This window comes from Aptenodytes forsteri, unplaced genomic scaffold (genome assembly GCF_000699145.1).
Source record: "Aptenodytes forsteri isolate BGI_AS27 unplaced genomic scaffold, ASM69914v1 Scaffold29, whole genome shotgun sequence".
NCBI lineage: Eukaryota > Metazoa > Chordata > Aves > Sphenisciformes > Spheniscidae > Aptenodytes > Aptenodytes forsteri.
The window spans coordinates 2,389,273-2,408,286 of NW_008794520.1; the positions used below are offsets into that span (position 1 = coordinate 2,389,273).

At 39.6% G+C, this 19,014-nt stretch overlaps 1 protein-coding gene across 1 annotated transcript in view; it reads left to right on the forward strand.

The window, feature by feature from the left end:
• Nucleotides 1–812: 812 nt before the first annotated feature.
• Nucleotides 813–19,014, forward strand: part of SNX4 (sorting nexin 4) — a 34,966-nt gene continuing 16,764 nt past the window's right edge. The window contains exons 1-5 of the mRNA XM_009290993.1: nt 813–928; nt 12,116–12,254; nt 12,331–12,480; nt 13,595–13,642; nt 17,549–17,604. Of these exons, the coding sequence (XP_009289268.1) occupies nt 813–928; nt 12,116–12,254; nt 12,331–12,480; nt 13,595–13,642; nt 17,549–17,604 (509 nt within the window). The remainder of the gene's footprint in view (nt 929–12,115; nt 12,255–12,330; nt 12,481–13,594; nt 13,643–17,548; nt 17,605–19,014) is intronic.

Below are 19,014 nucleotides of genomic sequence, written 5' to 3' on the forward strand. Positions count from 1 at the left end.
CGCGCTGCCCGCCGCGGCGGGAAGGGGCTACAGGTGGGACGAGCCCTTGCCCGGGGGAGCACGGGGCAGAGCTGTGCAGCCCGACCCTCTGAGCTGTGGGGTTATCCTTCCAGCCCCATTCTGGCCGGTGTCAGAGGGCTTTGTGCACCGTCTGCCCTCATCCCTAGTGCCAGATTATTATTTTTATTTATTGTTAATTATCGTCTCAATTTGTCTCCCCCTTCCCCTTAATTTCACAAATAAATCCCCTTTCCTGCTCAATTCAGCGCTGCCTTTCCAGGGTGGGTGTGAGGTCCTGACTGACTTCTGCCCACCAATGTGTAAAAGATAACGATCCTCCTCTGAGAGATTAAAAGAAAAACATCTCAGTCTGGATGTATTCCATTTCCTGTGAAAGGGGAGAGGTGGTTATGTGTGTTCCAGGTGTCCTGAGGAGGAATTCACCATAGTTGGGAAGTGTTTGGGTAGAAAGTGCAGGGGTTTGTTTGGTTGTTTTTAAAAAAGGTTACTTTGTTACCTGTAAGGAAAAATATTTCTCCTTTCTGTATCTTCCTGGCTCGTGATGGCTTTTGGTATCCAAAGTTGTCTATTTATTGACTTTGGTTTTTTTTCCTCCGAAAGGAGTTTTTCTATTTTGATTTGCAAATGTGATATAGAACATGGGTATAAAATGAAGCCCTGCCAAAGCCTTTATCCTATAGAGACCTGTCTTATTTGAACAAATGTGGTGTTAGAGAAGGGGAGGCAGGGTTAGTAGCCTTTGCCTTGTGTGGCTAATGTTACGTGAATCTTTATTTTCCTCCTCTAAAAAGATGGAAGACTGTTTGGCAAAAAAAATGGAAATAACTGTTTCGGAAGCAGAAAAACGGACTGGGAGGAATGCCATGAACATGCAAGAAACATACACTGCTTACCTCATTGAGACAAGGTGGGTGATAAGAGCTCCCTCTCAGAGTATGTGGATGTGCCATTCTAAACAGGTTCTCTTTCCTTCCCCAAAAAAATATTAAGGTACAGTTGATGAGAGTATTTAGTTTGTTTATGATTTGTTATGTGATTATCAACCTACTCTGGAGGATCTTTTCCCATGAAAAAGTGGCATCTGATCTCCAATTCAGTATTGATGCTGGTGGTATGTAACTGTGTTCTGTAATTCTTCATTTGGAGCTAGGTGGAAAAATGTGTGCTTGAAAGATGTTGCTTTAATATGGTGTTAACAACTGCCTGGTTGTTTCTTAGACACAGGTTGGATAAATGTATATACCTATATATGAGGTTGTATGTGCAGCTTGTATGTGAGAGGGGCTGTGCATTGTGGTCTAAAGTAATGGTTAGGCTTGCTTGGGATCACAAGAAAATAAAGAAGTCTCATGACTTATGTCATGTGGTCAAAATTTACTGCTCCACTAATATTTCAAGTGTTTTGCTTGATCTGATCACCACATACCCCTTGTAGATGCTCTAAGGGTTAGGGTTAATTAACTATTAACTATTTCCTTCCTTCAAAGTAGCTTGAACTTTCACTGGAGAACTTATTGCTTTCAATCTTACTGTGTTAGCAAGATGAATAATACAGTTATGGTAAACATGCTTGGTACCACAAAGACAACTTGCAATTTAAAGCTTTGTTCACTACTCAATACTTAAAAAGCTTTAAAATATCTTCTAACTTAAAGTTACTTCCCAAACAGTCGCAGATGATTCCTATTATGCAAGGTCATGTTACTCAGCTGAAGCAAGAATTTCAAAATTAGACTTTATTAGGAGTTCTGTCTCTCTCTTCTTTATATTAAGAGTTTTAACCTTTGGGCCTTGCCTCGGGAATGATCTGTTGTACAGATAAAACGTTCTGAAACAAAGCAGTTGCATTTTGCAAAGGCTCTGAAGAGTTCAAATTGTAATTCTATCACATAAGTCTTCTAGTTACTAGTTAAAAGGCTTCTTAACTTGTTAAACTGTTGAAGGGATGCACTGGTCATACTAACTGCAGACCTGCTGGGATACATTTACTGTATTTTGCTAAACTTTAAGAATAAAATCCCAAATAGATGTACATCATATTTTTCAAATATTGTAGCTCTTTGGCAGTTGCTCAGATATTTAAAAAAAATACTTTTACAGTGTATTGATATTAAAGATCACATCCTCTCGCATAAGTAATGTTATTTTTCTTTTAATGATATTTCTGAAGGAAAAGGGAAGAAAATCAGCATCATTGGTGTCTAACTGTGATGTGAAGTGTACTCTGGGGGCATCTTTATGCAGCCTCAGAACATGCTGACTGCATCTCCTTTCCCAGTCATCCTTACATTACTTGAGACTCACTCCTGCTGATCTCTCCCAGTGGTTCTTTCATAGTGGCAAAACTGTATTTTGCTGCCCAGATTGCTTGCTTTCATTAAGATTTATTTTATTCTGTGGTCAGCAAATACCAAGACCAATTACATGTTTGTCACAGAACTATTGAAAATGTGGGTTTGTCATATCTCTAATAAAATAGGTTCTCTATTCCTTTTGCTGAGAAGGCAAAATTTCTTGCATAAATATAATTGCTGACTATTAAATGTGCTTCCTGCTGAGCCTGTAGCTGTAGGTGGGCTTCACAGCAATTTGTCTGTGGGTAATAGGATATTTTGTAGCTGAAGATTACAACTCAGTTTATAGTAATATAAAAGGAAGACCACTTAATAATAGTTGCATTATGTTTATGTGAACTGGGGTTCCACTGTTACTGCTATCTAGGATTTAATTTCAATTTGAATTGAGGAATTGCATGCATCTGGGTGAGTAAGAGACACAAGATGGATGCAGTTACAAACACTGTATATTTGTTACAGAACAGGAGCTGAGTACCTAAACTTTTAACACCTTAGTTTCACTAGTGCTGATGAAACTGTTTTCAAAATGCAAGTGATGGTGTTGCTTCTTTTTCTTTTCAAAATGAAAAGATTTATTACTAGTCTCACACTTTCATGTGACTCTTGTTTATTTTTTAAGTGATATTACACCTCCACATAGATATCCTTCTTTGAGACAAAACAAACTCCGCTGCTGTAGACTGCAGAGCCTCAGCAAATTCCAAGGGTCGTGCTTCCTAAAAGCATCTCCTTTATTCTTGGTTTACACCTTTCTGCATTAGCTAAGTAGATTTCTGTGGTGAGCTATTTCCATTCAATTAGTCTTGAAGTCAGTTTGTTTCACAGCTTCTCTTAAACTATACAGTTATTTAAAAATAACTTAGTTTTTATATTCTCCCTGTGAGAACAGAGGAACACTTCCACCTCTTTGTGGGAAATGGCATTAAGGCAAGTACAGATTCCTATACTTAAGATGTGTAGCTAAATACTCCTTCTTGAGATGCAGGTGCTCAGCATATCACTTGCTTTCTGTAATGGAAATTGCAAATACCCAGGACCTCACTTAAATTCAGGCTTGCTTGCTTGTTAGAAATTTAGGCAGCTGTGTCTTATACCAGAGTCTGCATGAAACTACAAAAACTGAGATAGTATAAAACCCAGAATTTGACTCCTGGTCTTGTACCCTTTGTTTTTCATGACAGAGAGGTGCTTTGCATTCTGATTAACTTTCAGCTAAGTGCTCTGTGTTGATGGACTTGTAATTATAGAACATACAGGGATACCTTTTTTTCCCTGTTCTCCTTTAAAGTAAACAATTTCTTCTGTACTCATAGGACACTTCCATTTAGTTAACTTTGCTTCTGTGCCTGCTGACTTTCAGATCTCTAGCCTGGTCTTCCTTGTCACACAATATGATGACTGGAGTGTGGGTTTTTCGGTTGTGTGTGGTGGTGGTGTGTTTTTTTTTTTATAAAATGTGGCTTTAGGAAAAAGTAACACAACTTTGTGCAGCCTGGTAGCTGACTACCTTGTAGCAGGACCCCTGGTTTCTAGCCCTACAAGTCTACTTCCTTTTGAAGTAGTTTGACAGGGTTGCTCACTATATTTCCTTGTTACTCCCCCAGTACAGCTGCGGAAGTTACTAATCTTATTTCTGCTTTCAGTATTTGTAAAGTTTTCTGTTAGTTAAATCGTGACATGAGTGATACCTGGTTCTCCCTTAAGACCTTGGATTGCCCATCCAAAGTGTAAGGACTTCTAAAGAAAGTTTGTGTGAGAGAAGTGAACTTGGAAATCAGTAGCCAGCCAGGTCACAGTTCAGTGGTAGCAGTGCTACACCATGGGACTTCAGGAGTTTTTCCTTTGTTACATTTTGTTTGAGTTCCTTTCCCAAAGTCTCCTGTTCCATATTGGGCTAGGTGAAGAGCCCAGGCATGCGTTTCCTGGGGAGAGGCACAGAACGAATGCCCGCAGAGGTATGTTGTCTTCTGATAAAACAACAAAATGCAGATTTTGGTCATTGAGAGTCAGGAAGACTTGTCTGCTCCCTCCGAAGGAGATATTAGGAAAAAAGGAAGAAAGTCTGAATTCAGCATGAGCTTTAAACAGGGGAGAGTCAGGAGGTGAAAGAAGACGGAGGAGTTGAAAACTTACTTTACTGCTGATTTTTACTTAATCGATACTATGAATCATTAACCTGCCTAGTAGATGTATATTTTAGTTAAATACAGCAAACTGGGTGACAGTATTAAAACAAACAAACAAAACAAAAAAACCCCATCTGGCTGTGAAAAATCTTCTGGCAAGAGAACTGCCTCTTTGTCATACAGCTTGCCAGGTAACTTCTGGTGTCTTACAAAGCACGTAGTTGATCTATAATGTTTGCTCTTCTGTCTGTTGAGGGGCCTAAATACAGAGACCATTTCTAAATATCTAATGGAAAAAGCTGCCCAGCCCTCTAAAATGGTATTCCTCTACATAGAGAGTGAACCTTGTCCGCTGTAGGGGAGTGGAAGTGTCACTTCACATACACTGGAAGGTCCAAGACTGAAAGCAAAGTTACTGCTTCTGCGATTGAAGAGGTGATTGCTTTTACAAGGAAATAAACCGATGTATTTCCTTCTCGTCTGATTTAATATTTTGCAGCCATTCCTCTTTTTATTGCATTCAGAATTGCTTAGTGGCTCATTTAAGATAATTCATTTTAAATGGGAAATGGGAAGAGGTTAATTAGATGGACTAAAGTTTTCACGTTGGCACTTTGAATTAAGGCAAATGAACGTGACTTTTGGAGTAATGTAATCTTCTAATCGCTTATAATAACATCAGTTATGAACGTAAAAGCTGAAGGTTTCAATTTTGTCTTTTAATTTTTTTTTTCAGGCAGGTTGGTTCAGTTGATGAATAACTTGCATTGTTAAAACTGTACTTAGAGGGGAAACATATGGTTTTCCTGCCTGAAGACTGTACAAGTATTATATTGTGTTTTTAAAACCAAAACAAGTTGAGAAGTTTGACTGAATGTCAACAAGTGATTATAATCTTAATTGAAACTGGTCTGCAGTACTTGCATTTAATGGTGGAGTTCATAATGTGGTCTAAAAAATTAGACGGTAATGAAGGTATTAAGTGTAATGAGTACCCTTATGGATTTCTACTTCCTTTCTGGAACGGGGTTCCTGGGGAGAAATGCTCTTGTAATTGGTGATATTTTATGGCCTCATATGTAACCAGGTGGAGACACTTTTGGTGTGACTAAAAAAAAAAAAAAAATTCTCTCATCTTGCTTGCCTGTCCCAAATCCATCCATGCAGTTTCAGACTCTTATTACTCCATTTAAAAGGCAGTGGTGTGGATACAGGCTCATAATTGAGGGCTGTACAGTACTTTCCCACCACAGCTTTGCAAAGAACTTTGCTGCTCCCTCCCTTTACCCAACTCTGCAGTGTTGCGTGCTCTAGAGAGCAGAATCTGGCTGCTTTTACTTTATCAAAGCCTGGGTGTAAAAGGGAATCTTAAACTAATATTAATAATTTAAAAATGTGTCTTAATTTAAAAAGCATAGCTTTGTTGGGCACTGCACAGCTGCCCTCCTGAAATATTGTCTTCCCTCTCCGGTCACTAAAACTCACTAAACTGCAGTTTCACAGCCTGTTGAAAAAAAACAACTAGAGCAGGTGCTGCTAGTGGCAGAGGCAGCAAGGGATTTCCATCCTGCAGGGAAGGGGCAGTGTGGTGGCAGACTCTTGCTGAGGTGCAGCTTTTTGCAATGGGATGTTGGGCAAAGAAGAACATCCAGACATTTCTCTGGACAAGTGTCTATCTACCTGTTTTGCTGTCACATTTTCTCCCTTTACCTGTTGTCTCTTAACTGCTTTTCACCCAAAACAAGAACTGTGTTATATAAAGGTAAAAGCAACAACTACAACCAAAAAAGGCAGCATTTGCACTTCTAAGACAGTGAGAATAAATGCGTGTTAGAATAAAGGAAGTCAGTATGATCTGAGAAGAGAAATAATGTCAGGCTGCTTAACACAGACTACATTGAGGCAGTTGTATCAGATGCAGTCTCTTTAAAAAAGAACAAACTACGCAGGCAGGTTTGACCTTCAAGGTTGAAGTAATTTAATCTTTTTCTTCAGGGTATAATGTGAGGCTTGTGTCGTGGTTTAACCTCAGTCGGCAACTGAGCACCACGCAGCCGCTCGCTCACTCCCCCCCCCGGTGGGATGGGGGAGAGAGTCGGAAGGGTAAAAGAAAACTCGTGGGTTGAGATAAAGACAGTTTAACAGGTAAAGCAAAAGCCGCGCATGCAAGCAAAGCAAAACAAGGAATTCATTCACTCCTTCCCATCGGCAGGCAGGTGTTCAGCCATCTCCAGGAAAGCAGGGCTCCATCATGCGTAATGGTTACTTGGGAAGACAAACGCCATCACTCCAAACGTCCCCCCCTTCCTTCTTCCCCCAGTTTATACACTGAGCATGACGTCCCATGGTATGGAATATCCCTTTGGCCAGGTTGGGTCAGCTGTCCTGGCTATGCCCCCTCCCAGCTTCTTGTGCACCTCCAGCCTTCTCAGTTGGTAGAGCATGGGAAGCTGAAAAGTCCTTGACTAGTGTAAACACTACCTAGCAACAACTAAAACATCGGTGTGTTATCAACTTTGTTCTCACCCTAAATCCAAAACACAGCACTGTACCAGCTACTAGGAAGGAAATTAACTGTATCCCTGCCGAAACCAGGACAGTCCCTCATAAGGGTTGTAAAGCTTGATTAACTTAGACTTAGGGAAGCCTAGCCTGTTGTCCACCGATCTGCTTTGTCAGAATACATTGACAGTAGGCTTTAGGTCTAGTAAACTTCCTTAGTTCTTGCAGTGTGGGCAGGGAAGATGTGGTGAGTGGCATGATCTGGTCTGGCAGTCTGCTTCCTTCCGCCTTGAGTTCTTGATGCCCCTTGTGGCCGTAAAACTTGAAGTAACAGGGTGCCTGCATCTCTGTTGTGGGTAGTAGTGGTTTGTTCTGATGTAGGACTAGGCTTCTCTATATAAAGTTGTGGTCCTTCCCTGCTGAAGTGCTACACTCCTAGATGACCTTTTAAAAATTCTGGTTCCTGTTTAATTTTCTGCTTGATACTTGTGTGTATGTGTGGACTGAGATGTTATTAATCTGATTATTGTATTTTTTGGTTTTTTAAATAACTGATGTGTTTCTGTTAATTCTGACAAATACAAAGCTGATATAGCAGACATGTGGAGAAATTTTTTTGCACAATTAAGGCTCCACATGGTCTTTGCTGCTTCTAGTTTATAATTAACTCTGCAAAACAGTCATGAAGCATTAAGAGCGTAATTTACACTGGAACGTTCCCTTGTCAGAAGGCTGTCATCTCTTACAGTGACATCTTACTGATGGTGTGGTGACCTGAACCCTTACAAATGATAAATGGACTGCTACGCTATTAAAATATGTGATAATCCTATTCGTGTATTTGCCTTTCTTCAATACTTGTAGCATAGGAATGTGAAATATAAGTCCATTCTCTTCTAACCTGTAATCTGTACTATGGAAGTAGAGTATATGTAGTTCGCCAAACAGACTTGAATCTGTGAAGTCACTTTTAAATTTCTAAAGACATTCTTGATTTCATTTCTTTTTCTCCTGTTAGTTTGTAGCAGAGCACTATTCTTTAGTTCTTTTCTCACACTTGTGGTGTTAAAACTATTGAAACTTATTAAATGATAATGTGACTCTTGACTGCAGGTATTGGGAGTTCTAAGAAAAATACAGATCAACTTTTACGCGATAAAGCTGAGTTGGCAAAAATGGGTGTGGAGGAATGGCAAGCCAAAGCAGGATGAGTTAAGGCAGATCAACTATGGAAGACAAGCTACCTAACTTTATACTACTAATGTATATTACTGTAATTGTATTTGATGTGAGAGTGCTATATTGAGGCCACTTACAAATGCATACTACCAAAATTTGGGATAGTTATTTTCTAACATCTTCTGAAGCTGTATTTCTACAGAATTGCACTTGAAAATGGAGTAGGAGTGTCTGGACCAGAAACTTCCTTGAAAGATAAACTCCCTTTCATTCCTCTCTTGTGCTGACCTCATTGATGTTACAGGTTACTCAGAAAGTGATAAATATAAGATCAGACTTGCACTGCATTGGGAATTGATTGGGGTAGAGGCAGAAGACAACACTTAAGTACATGCTGTGTTGAAATGAAACAGCCAAATGAACTTTTCTAAGTATTTCGTATTCAGGAAGTGGAAAACTTTATATTTGAAGTTGCCCATGGCAGTGTAAGCCCATAGAATAAGTTAAGTGGAGATGAAAAATAATTGCAGCTAGCAGTACTTTTCCTTAGGGGCTCATATTGACAAGAAAAATAAGAATGATATTTAAAAAATAAAGTGAACCATTCTTGCAGTTTACCTTTGGTGGTAACTTCTTAAGCCTCTGTAACTCTGCTGTATGTCTGAAATGTGTTAGGCTGCCGTAAACTGTCAGTAGCGTGTGCATACCTAGCTTGCCTCTAGTTACGAGGTGATGCAGTCAGTCTTAATCTTCAGTTAAATTTAAAAAAAAAAAAGGTGAATAATGAAACTTTCCTATTACAGAAAAATCAGAACGGGAAAGAAGAGCTAGTTAAACACAACTCCTGTGCCAATCCCAGGGTTACGTTTGCTGTGGCCAGGAAATGGTTATGCATAGGAGTGACAGAGACATTTAATAGCAATGGACCAAATGCATCCTGCAGGTTTTTTTTTCTTCCTGTCTTTCTTGTCTGATAGAACATCCGTTATGTTACGGAGAATGCCTTGTTCCAGATCTGAGATCTGGATCTGTAATCTTCCTGCCTTTAGAGTAAGGGTGGCTGCAGTCTGCTTCACTCTGTGCAATGTGTCTGCCTAGCTCTAGCTGAGTCTCTGGTGTCTTCCTGCTGGTGCAGAAGCATCTATATCTGCAGCACAGGTGTGTCCTCCTGGGATGTAGTTGGGTTCTCAGGGCAGTCCTGGCCTGTTTTTTCTTGTTTCCCTATTCATGTTTGCTTGTGCAGTATGTTCTCAGACAGGGTCCACATAATCCTATGATGTATTGATGGTGGCAGTCTTGCTTAAGGGTTGATAGTAACCCATGCAGAAATAGTGCTCTTGAAACCCATGGTGTAAGTCAGTGCAACTGGTTGATAGCTGCTGAAGCTGGAAGATTAAAAGGATCTCTAACGTTGAAGTACTTTTATGTGAGTGTCTTGAATGGCCAGATTGTTTACCAAACCCTGCTGGGAGTTTCTCCTTTAGGAAAGTGAGGTTTGTGCCTTCAGCTTTCAACTAAACAACTAATCTTCTGGGGCATAGTAGCTTAATTCTTTATCTATTTAAATTTACCTCTAATTCAGCAATAGTACAATCGCTAGATACCTGCTTTTAGCTGAAGTGTTCTTGAAATGTTTAAATTGTGCAACGTTCGTGTAGGGAGGAATGCTGCACAGCTTGTCAGCCCAGCCCTAAGCTGAGTTTACCCTCTTCAAAACTCTGTGGTTGCAGTTGCAACTTTGTTGAATCGAAATACTCTAATAGGGAAGAATTCTGTGGGATGTTGGCAGTGCTATTTAGTGGCTGTAAGCAGTGTGCTCACCTTTTTTTTTTCTTTTTCCTTAAGTCAGTCTCAAACAGTTTTAATCTGCAGCAGTTTGTGTTGAATGCTTATGAATACATCCTTTTTTCTTTCTCCTTGTGAATTTTTTTCCTACAAATTCAGTCACCTGGAATAAATGACCTTTCCACAAGCAAGGATAGATATACAGAAAATGTTCTGCCTTACTCATTTAAATAAAATTCCTTTTGCATAATTCTGTATTACGTTACTTCACCCTCAAGATGTAACCATCCTTTTTTTTTTTTAAACGAGGATATAGCAAGGCTGTTCCTCTCTAATGAGAGTTCAGAAATGGATGACAGAGGCTTCTTGTATTTTGTTTAAGCGTATCAAATATTTGGGGCTGCTCTGGGGCAGGATTGTTTGTTTTTCAGTAAGGTCATTAGAAATCCAACCTTACAGCTTAAAAAAAAATCAATAATTTGTGTACTATTCAGATGTTTTCAAAACTTTACTCCAGAAAGTTCTTAGGAATTCAAGAACTGTATAGCCTGAATTCAGCTGGAAGAAATAATGTAGTACCCTATTCTATTGAGTATCATATGAGTAAGTACTTGTAGTTCATAACATACTGTGCCCAGTTCTGGTCTCCCCAGTACAAGAAGGATGTGGACATACTGAAGCAAGTCCAGTGAAGGGCCATGAAGATGATTCGGGACTTGGAGCGTCTGACGTGCAGGGAGAGGCTGAGAGAGATGGGGTTATTCAGCCACTGGAAGAGGCAGCTCAGAGAATCTTAGCAACGTGTATCAATACCTTGTGGGGGAGGTAAAGAAGATGGAGTCAGACTCTTCTGTGATGCACAGAGAGAGGACAAGAGGCAGTGGCCACAAATTCAAATATAGGAAATTCTATTTAAATGTAAGAAAACCTCTTTACTGTGAGGGTGGTCAAACATGGGAATGGGTTGCCCAGTATGGTGGTAGAGTCTCTGTCCTTGGAGATACTCAAAACCCAACTGGACGTGGCTCTGAGCAACCTGCTTTGAGCGAGGGAGTTGGAGTACAGACCTGCAGAGTCCCTTCCAACCTCAACTATTCTTTGATAATCTCATAACATAGTTAATGTTGTTTCATGTAGGTTTATGCCAGTGCTTTGTATGCTAATTAGTCACTTAATGTAAGAACCAAGGTAGGCATGGACATCCCTGGTTTCTGTTAAGTGCCTTGTGTTAAGTCTCTCTATGTGCTTATTCTGGCATATGGTAACTGCCAAGAAGTGTTGCTGACCTGATGCTTATTTGATGATATTGCAAGGTATTTCTGTTGCTTTAAATGTCTTGTATGAAGGATGGGTTTTTTTCAGGTCTTTGTTACTTTTCAATCCTATAATATTCCATGATTTCTCCTTTTATAGTAACATAAAATCTCTTAAGCCCTTGCTAGATGATGTTGGCTTTAAGTTTTCAACAAATTTTTCAGATGCATCAATTTTGTACCTGCTTACCTTATCTTTAGCTAGTTTGTTAGACTACATATCCTTAGTCCTTAAATATAAAAAGATACTACTTTGAACAAAAAAAAATTGGAAGTGCTTTGAAGTTTGCTACGTTTTTATAAAAATATCCTTTAAAAATTCTTAATATTTTTAAAGTTATATTTTTAACTATTCCAGCTGTTGCAGGCAAGACAATTTTTATCCTCTGAAGGGAAGACTTTCCCATTGAATAGTAAATTCCTTCTTGTACTCTGTATCCTTCAGCTGCTCATGAAATTGTGCTGGCTTGGAGCCTAGCACTGTTCCAAGAGAAATATGTCTAATTTTGTAGTGATGTGAACTAAGTTGCTTGTGTGACTATTTACTTGACTGTGACCTACCTGTTTGTTTGTGGTGTGCTGAAAATGTATTGACTTTTCCTGTGTTCCTGGCATGTGCAGAAAATTTGAGTGCTATCAGGCAGAAATTATAAATATTTTTAAATGAAGTATGTAGACATGAAATTAATTAAGGTTAGGTTAGTTTATGGGCAAGTTATGCAGTAATCATTACTGGGTAGCTATTTTTAGGGCCTTTGCTGTAGTCGTACTGATGGTACGAGGGAGAAGGCGATAGCTTACTAATGCTCAAATTTGCTATTTTATCTTTCAGAGCTGTTGAGTCCCAGAGTGAGGGACAGTGTGCCCCAGTGGATTCCCTGTGGCGACGTTACAGTGAATTTGAGTTGTTGAGGAATTATTTGTCAGTTACCTATCCACATATTGTTGTTCCACCTTTGCCAGAAAAAAGGGTAAGGAAGCTGAGGCTGCAGCTTGCTTTGTATTGTTTGTTATTTATTTACTATTAACACTTTTCTGTTTAAATAGGCTGACTTTGTTTGGCATAAGCTGTCAGCAGATAATATGGATCCAGATTTTGTGGAAAGAAGAAGAATCGGTTTGGAAAACTTCTTGTTACGTGTGGCCTCACATCCTGTTCTTTGCCAAGACAAAATCTTTTATTCATTTTTAACACAGGTATAGTAAAGTGATGTGCTTTCTAAATACATTCTTTAGTGATTATTTTTTTTAAGATAATGTCCTTTGCTCTTCTTCCCTCCCATTGACCCATAGCTTGCTCTGTGTCTGGGAGAAGGATAGACAAAGTGAATAAACTTAAGGTGGAAAAGGCTTGTCCGTGTAAAAGCTTCTTAACAGCCCCCTGCATTTGTACAGTTGGCCTTCTAATGTACCTTATGACTTTTTTCCAGTCTAGTTTTAAGGCTCCTACGAGAGAATTTCCACCTCTTTGGAACAGCATATTGGGAACTTAACGTGTGCTGGTTGGGAAAGCTTCCCTAGGACTAAACCTGAAATAGCTAGCATGCTATACTGCTGGCTGCAGAGACAGTACTGGCTTCCAATTCGCTTTTTGGATATCCACAGTTTCTTTAGCATTGTGGTTTGAATCATGATCTGTTCATATGTTATCACAAAAGTTGTGATCCGATTGTTAGCTAGAGCATTGCATTCTGCAGTTTTCAACTTCAGGAGATGTTGGGCGTTTCTTTGTTCTGTGCTTTGATCAGAGATTCCCCAGTAGTGGACTGAGCTGATACGTTTACCACAGCACAGTATAGTACGTAGATGAACCATCGTATGGGAGCTGAAAGCAGTGGACAGCCAACCACTACATGTGAGCAAGGTGACTGTGTGTGCACTGTAAACTGATCGCATCAGTCATCGCCTGTATGTTCTCTGTACGCACGCTGCCTCAAGCTGCACAGGTCCTTGGAGCTGCTGATAATCTAGTAGGCAATAGATAACTACCCTTCTTTCTAAAGAGCCGAGCTACTTCCTTAAACAAAGGTGTGTGGCTCCTGCCTCCAGTTGATAGAATGAGGTCATTGAGCACACTGACACATAGTGAAGAGGAGAGAGTTTTTTGGGGAAGTTGGTATGGAAGCACAACATAATGACATGTTATTCTTAACCCAGATTCTTGAAATAGGGAGGGTTGCTGAGGCAGAACCCAGGTTTACTGGAGCTGCTCTTCTCCTTTCAGCTCTGACGTGGTTCAGATATAGGGACTTGCAAAAGCTGTGGCACTCTTAAGTCACTTTAACAGAACCTTATTTTCCTGTATTTTTAGGAAGGTGGATGGAAAGAAATGGTGAATGAGACCGGATTTCAGTTAAAGGTAATTACTGTAATTGTCTCATGACTGCTGTGACACAGAAATACTCCCAACAAACGTGTTTTAGGCTCTTTACGAAAGGCTGTTTGCTGTTAGAATGAGCTAAAGGCATTGCTTTATGTATACTTGTAACTACGAAATACAGTGATGTTCTTAGCATGTAATAGGTAAGACTTCAGTTAAGTTTTCTAGCAGGCTTGTTAGTATGTGCCTATGTTTGATGCTCAGCCTTGTAATTCTGCTAGTAATATAAAATTATGATCCTTATAAGCTTTAAAACTAATGAACTTGAGTTCATAGCAGTGCTTTTGTATGTTGTCAATTTAGTTTAGTCTCATTTTAAAGATGGGTGTCAGATTTAGCCTGGTAAGAGATGCAAGGTGTCAAAAAAAAAAAAGCAAGCAAAGGGGTCTGAATTGTAAGACTTCTCTACAAGGATAAATTGCTGAAAGGGACTAAGACAGATGGATTTGGTGCCCCTTAACTGTTTAGTGGAATGTGTCTTGAGGTAGTACTATCCCCATTGACATCACTGAGTTGGTGGCTGTGTAAACTGGTGGAAGACTTGCAGGAATAAATGGTCAAAGGTAGCATGCCTGTACAGAAGGAGAATCTGTGAGAAGCTGATAAATTGCTGGGCTGTGCCTGGAAAAGTTACTATATGGGGACAAATACTAAGCTTTTGTTTCATTGTAACATGATCAACTCTTACGAAATCACGGCTGAAAGCTAGGTGGATTATGAAGAATTATTCTGAATAGCGAGAGCTGAAGAAAATCACTGGTGCTCTTATCCTCAATGTCCAAGGGGCTTTGATACTGACACTTAATGTTGATAACTTAAGTTGACAATAATTCCCTTCCGTCATGCTAGGGCTTGCATTTTGCTAGTATTCATAATGCAAAAAAATGTAAAGCTTTCAAGCTGTGTTCTCCTAGTCAACACATCTTTATTTCAGCTTACACTCATAGGAGTTCAGAAAGTTTGTACTGGCAGGGTATGTTCAGGAGTGCCCACAGTGGCTTGTGTAAGAAGGAAAACTCATAGCAGAATGCTGAGAATATTTGCCTATCTGAAACCATATTGTAGATTAAATGAGAGATGAGCAAGTCCTGTTTCCCTTCTGGATTTGATTGTGTGTATAGTTTCCTTTTTACAGTTCCTGTTTCCTTAGGAAAGAAAAATAACTTTTTGCAAATCCTGGGGAAAAGCATCTTTCCTTTATTCAACATCTGAAGTATAAACCCCTCAAGATTGGAGGTTATTTAGCACTACACTGGAGGACAAGCCTCTGTTCACAGCATGTCTTAGTCTAGAATCAGACCACTGGTTTATGTGCTGCTGCTGCATTAAAGCAGGATGTGTGTTTTGTCCCACAGGGTCTGAACCAGGCTAACTAAACTTTAAATTAGTCATTAATGCAGTGTAGCATGTTATAGTTGAATGTTGATGTTGGAGACTTTGTTTACTCTGCCAACTGTATCATTAAATCATGCCTTTCCTCCCTCCCACCCCACCCTTATTCTTTAAGGGATTTGTCACTTGGGATTTTAACCCTTCCTTTAGGGGGGAGAAAATACCCCCTCTCTTTAGTTTAGTTAAATGATTATAGGATCATAGTAGGAATTAACTGTCTGAAAACTACTCTACGTCATTTGATGGGGAATTCATCGCTAAAATGCTTGTGCATATTAGTCTTAAATCAATTTTTAAGACTGGACAGACATTTTTCTAACAGCTTAACTCTGTGTGGTGAAAAAGCTCGAAAGTGGTGTGTAGGAGTTACTGTGCTGTTAATGGCAAGAAGGAAATAACCCTACTTAGACAGTTGAGCATTGGCAGGATCTCAGTTCCTGCCTCACAGTGCTTGTGTACTTTCTGAACTCTTCCTTCAGACACATGTAGTGCTCTGTAACAAAAGGCAGAAACTTGCCCTGTAACTGTAATGTAGAAGTGATCCTTTTCAAGTGTAAACCTGTTGAATGTGCATGCTGTCCCAACAAACTCAAATGGCTTTGGTGCCTGCTGTTTGAACATAAATACAGTATTTTGTGAAACAGCTATTTAGAGGGAAGGACTCTGATTTAATGTCAGTGTACCTAGGTGGTGTTTGTACCATTAGAGAATGTGTGAGGAGTATACATGAGTGTGTCTGAATGACCTGAAATCTAACTGGCATGTGTAATGACTTGTGGGGATAGAGCAGTGGAGGTCCAAGGCCGTACAAGCCCATGGAGCACTGTGAATAAACGTAAAGCCTGGGCTGGGAGTTGGAGTCACTGCAGTGTTTTGTGTTCCTTGTGCTATCTTGGACCTCCTTCCCCATGCTGCCTTTGTCTTCCCTTTGCAAGATATTCTTAGAGGAGTGCCTCACGTAGTGGTGACAATGAACCTGTTTTCTTCCAAGATCAGTCAGTCTTGCAGGTTTCATTCACTTACCTTTCGGTTTGTGGACTATGTTTTGTATTGGTTGTTCGGTGGTTGGAAGAAGGATGGCTAAAGTTAGCATGATTTCCATCAGTACCTCTCATTCTAGTTTGAAGAAACAAACTGATTTTCCCCTCAACTTGGATGCTGTCCTAAGTGTCCTCCAGATATGGAGGTGGTTCCAGGTGAAAGGAACTTGCAGCGATATTCAAATACGGATATCTTCTGCTCAGCCCGAATGCAATGGGAGGTGGAACAGTCTCAAACTGCGCCTGTCTCATTTGTAGAAGCTACTGAAAGGGTCCTAAAGGAAGGACTCCGTTCTTGGTTTGGGAAAACACTGCCTTCCTTTTACTGTCAAATTCAAAATAGCTCTTCAAGCTCCGAGTTGGCTGTAACAGTGCACAAAATATTCCTGTGTTATATACCAGCACTAACAAGTACTGCTGAAGTAACTTACTGCTAGCAGTTGTGGCACAATCCGTTAGCTAAAAGAGTACACTATAGGAAATCTATACACCTCACAAGATGTTATTTATTGTTCTCTCAATGAAAAGATGGATGTTTTGATCAAAAGTAAACTCCAGCCATTTTACCTGAGTTGGAGTTTTCATGCAGTGTAGATGAGCTGTGAGTGAGCTGTATGTAAAATGCCATATAGAAATGAAAAGTTGTGGTGATGTGGGACCTTTTTGTATGAGGCTGGGACATCTCATCTGTATTGGTGTCTCATTAAGAGTAAATACCCATGGCATAGTTTAATGTTCAATTAAACTGAAAAAAACCTGAAAACCCTCCTTAGAGAGATTCCATACTGCTGTTGCAGTCGTTGGTAAACCAACAGCTCAAAAAGTAAAGTAGCCAATTACCTTTTTAATTAGGTATTGAACTTTCTTCTGTAGAGGTTTATATATGCTTTATTATAGAAAAGAACATTGCATTAAAAATGACTCTATTCTGATATACAAATCACATTTTCTGTGAAGCCAGTCATAAAATAAGAGAACACCATATATAAGATTTTGATTTCACTGGGGAACTGTTCCTAGTAATAAAGAGCATATAGAGGTCACTCTACCACCGGTTTTATTTGGTTTGAAAAATATAAAATAGTTTGTCCATATGGTCTTATGTTACCTAATTGCTTCATCTAAAAAGAATGTAGGGTTGTGTATCTTAACTCCATAATTTGTGTTACACTTTAATAAGGGACTATTTTTGTGGGAGTTGGATTATACCAGTTTAATTTTAGTGGCTACTGTTTACATCCTAGTTCACAAAAATAGCTTAGTTTTTCGACTTTTTTAAAAAAAAAAAAGTGACATGCAGGGCAGCTAGTGTCAACTTGTTCAATGTTTGAAGATTTAAATATGCCAGGAAGGCAGAATTTTTTTCTAATGGTGCTGCCGGAAGGCTGAGATTTTTTTGTCACTGGGATTTAACTGCATTAAATTAACAAAGCTTTTTTTCCCCTTTTTTCAGGCAGATTCCAGATTAAAAGCTCTTAATGCAACATTCAGAGTGAAAAACCCAGACAAGTAAGATTCCACATCCTTCCTCCCTCCCTTTCTCTTTTTCAGTTACAACTGTAACTTCAGATGACAGAATATTCTATTGCCTTAGAATAAATTCAGGAAAGAAAAATTATCTTTCTGCACATCAAATCTTAGCAGAAGCCCAGTAAGGAGGTAGTGTGAAAAGGTTTGATAATTCCTGTTTCTAGGAGCAGGAAACATTCAGAAAAATGCCATCACTTTATGCAAAATGAGTCTTTCATTTTAGCTAGATTAAAAGGAAGGAACAAAAGAAAAAACCCAGACCCAGTAAAAGAACCTCCTAATATTTGTTTGCAAAGAAATCTTTCGAAGCATGAACAGAATACAGATTGATAGCAGGTCTTTCCAAAAATCTGCTCGTGTACAATTTTGGATGCATGCACCCTGGTGTTGCAGTTCATAGTTCTCTTCAAGCTGCCAATTTTCACAGATGCTTTTGGAAGTCCGGAGGTCAGTTCAGCTCTGCTGCAGCTTAGGAAGCTCTGGGACAGGCACTAGAGCAATCTGCTGGATCAAAAAAACTGGTCAGAAGCGTAAGGGTGTAGCAGGAGGCTCATCACACCCTAGGTAAAGGGTAAAATGAGAGTTTCTACTTCTGCAATAGTTAAAAACATTAGTGTGCAGCAGTAGGGCCAAGAGATATTGCTGTTTGCCATCTGTAAGCAATGGAGACCTGTACAAAGTGCCCTTCTGTGTTCATCTGCTGTCCCATAGTGGCAATAGGAGATGCTATTTAGGGAGAGCCCGTGTGCCTGACTGCTTTCTGTTGTCTGTTCCCTTTGTACTTCCCTAGCATCTATGGGTATTGTATTAAGGACGTTAGAGGCTACATACCTTCCTAAACCTCTTCATAGACTTATCTGTGAATTGGTGCAGTCCCTCCTCTTTTACTCTCTTTGCTTTTGCAGCCTTCTGTGGCAGCAAGGAAGCTTTTAGCTAGGGTTTGATATAAAAGATAACATTCACGAATGAGACAGAAAAAGAGCAGTTCTCTCAGTAGCTACAGGTGAAATTGGCCCCTTGTTTGAATGCTTCATCCTCCATCATCTTGTCTGTGGCTAGTAAGTAGGAGCTAGCTTTTCCTGCTTTCACAGCAGGGAAACTTTGCCAGTAGTCTGCCTGTAGGCATAGGTGGACAAGACTGGTTAAGGCTGAGATGAGGGATATACTGTATCTTTTGAGGTAACTTAATGTTTCAGAAAGCAAAGCTGTTGTGAGAAGTGGCTTGGTAAAAAGCAGGAAAAGAGTTAATACAAGGAAAACATGAGGAAGGGCTTGTAACAAAAACAGTCCCTGAGTATCTATCTTTTAATAGAGACTTCACAGCACTTAAGAGATATGGCACATGCTTTCTGTTGTATTCTGCCAGCTACATAGCTTCTAAATTGAACT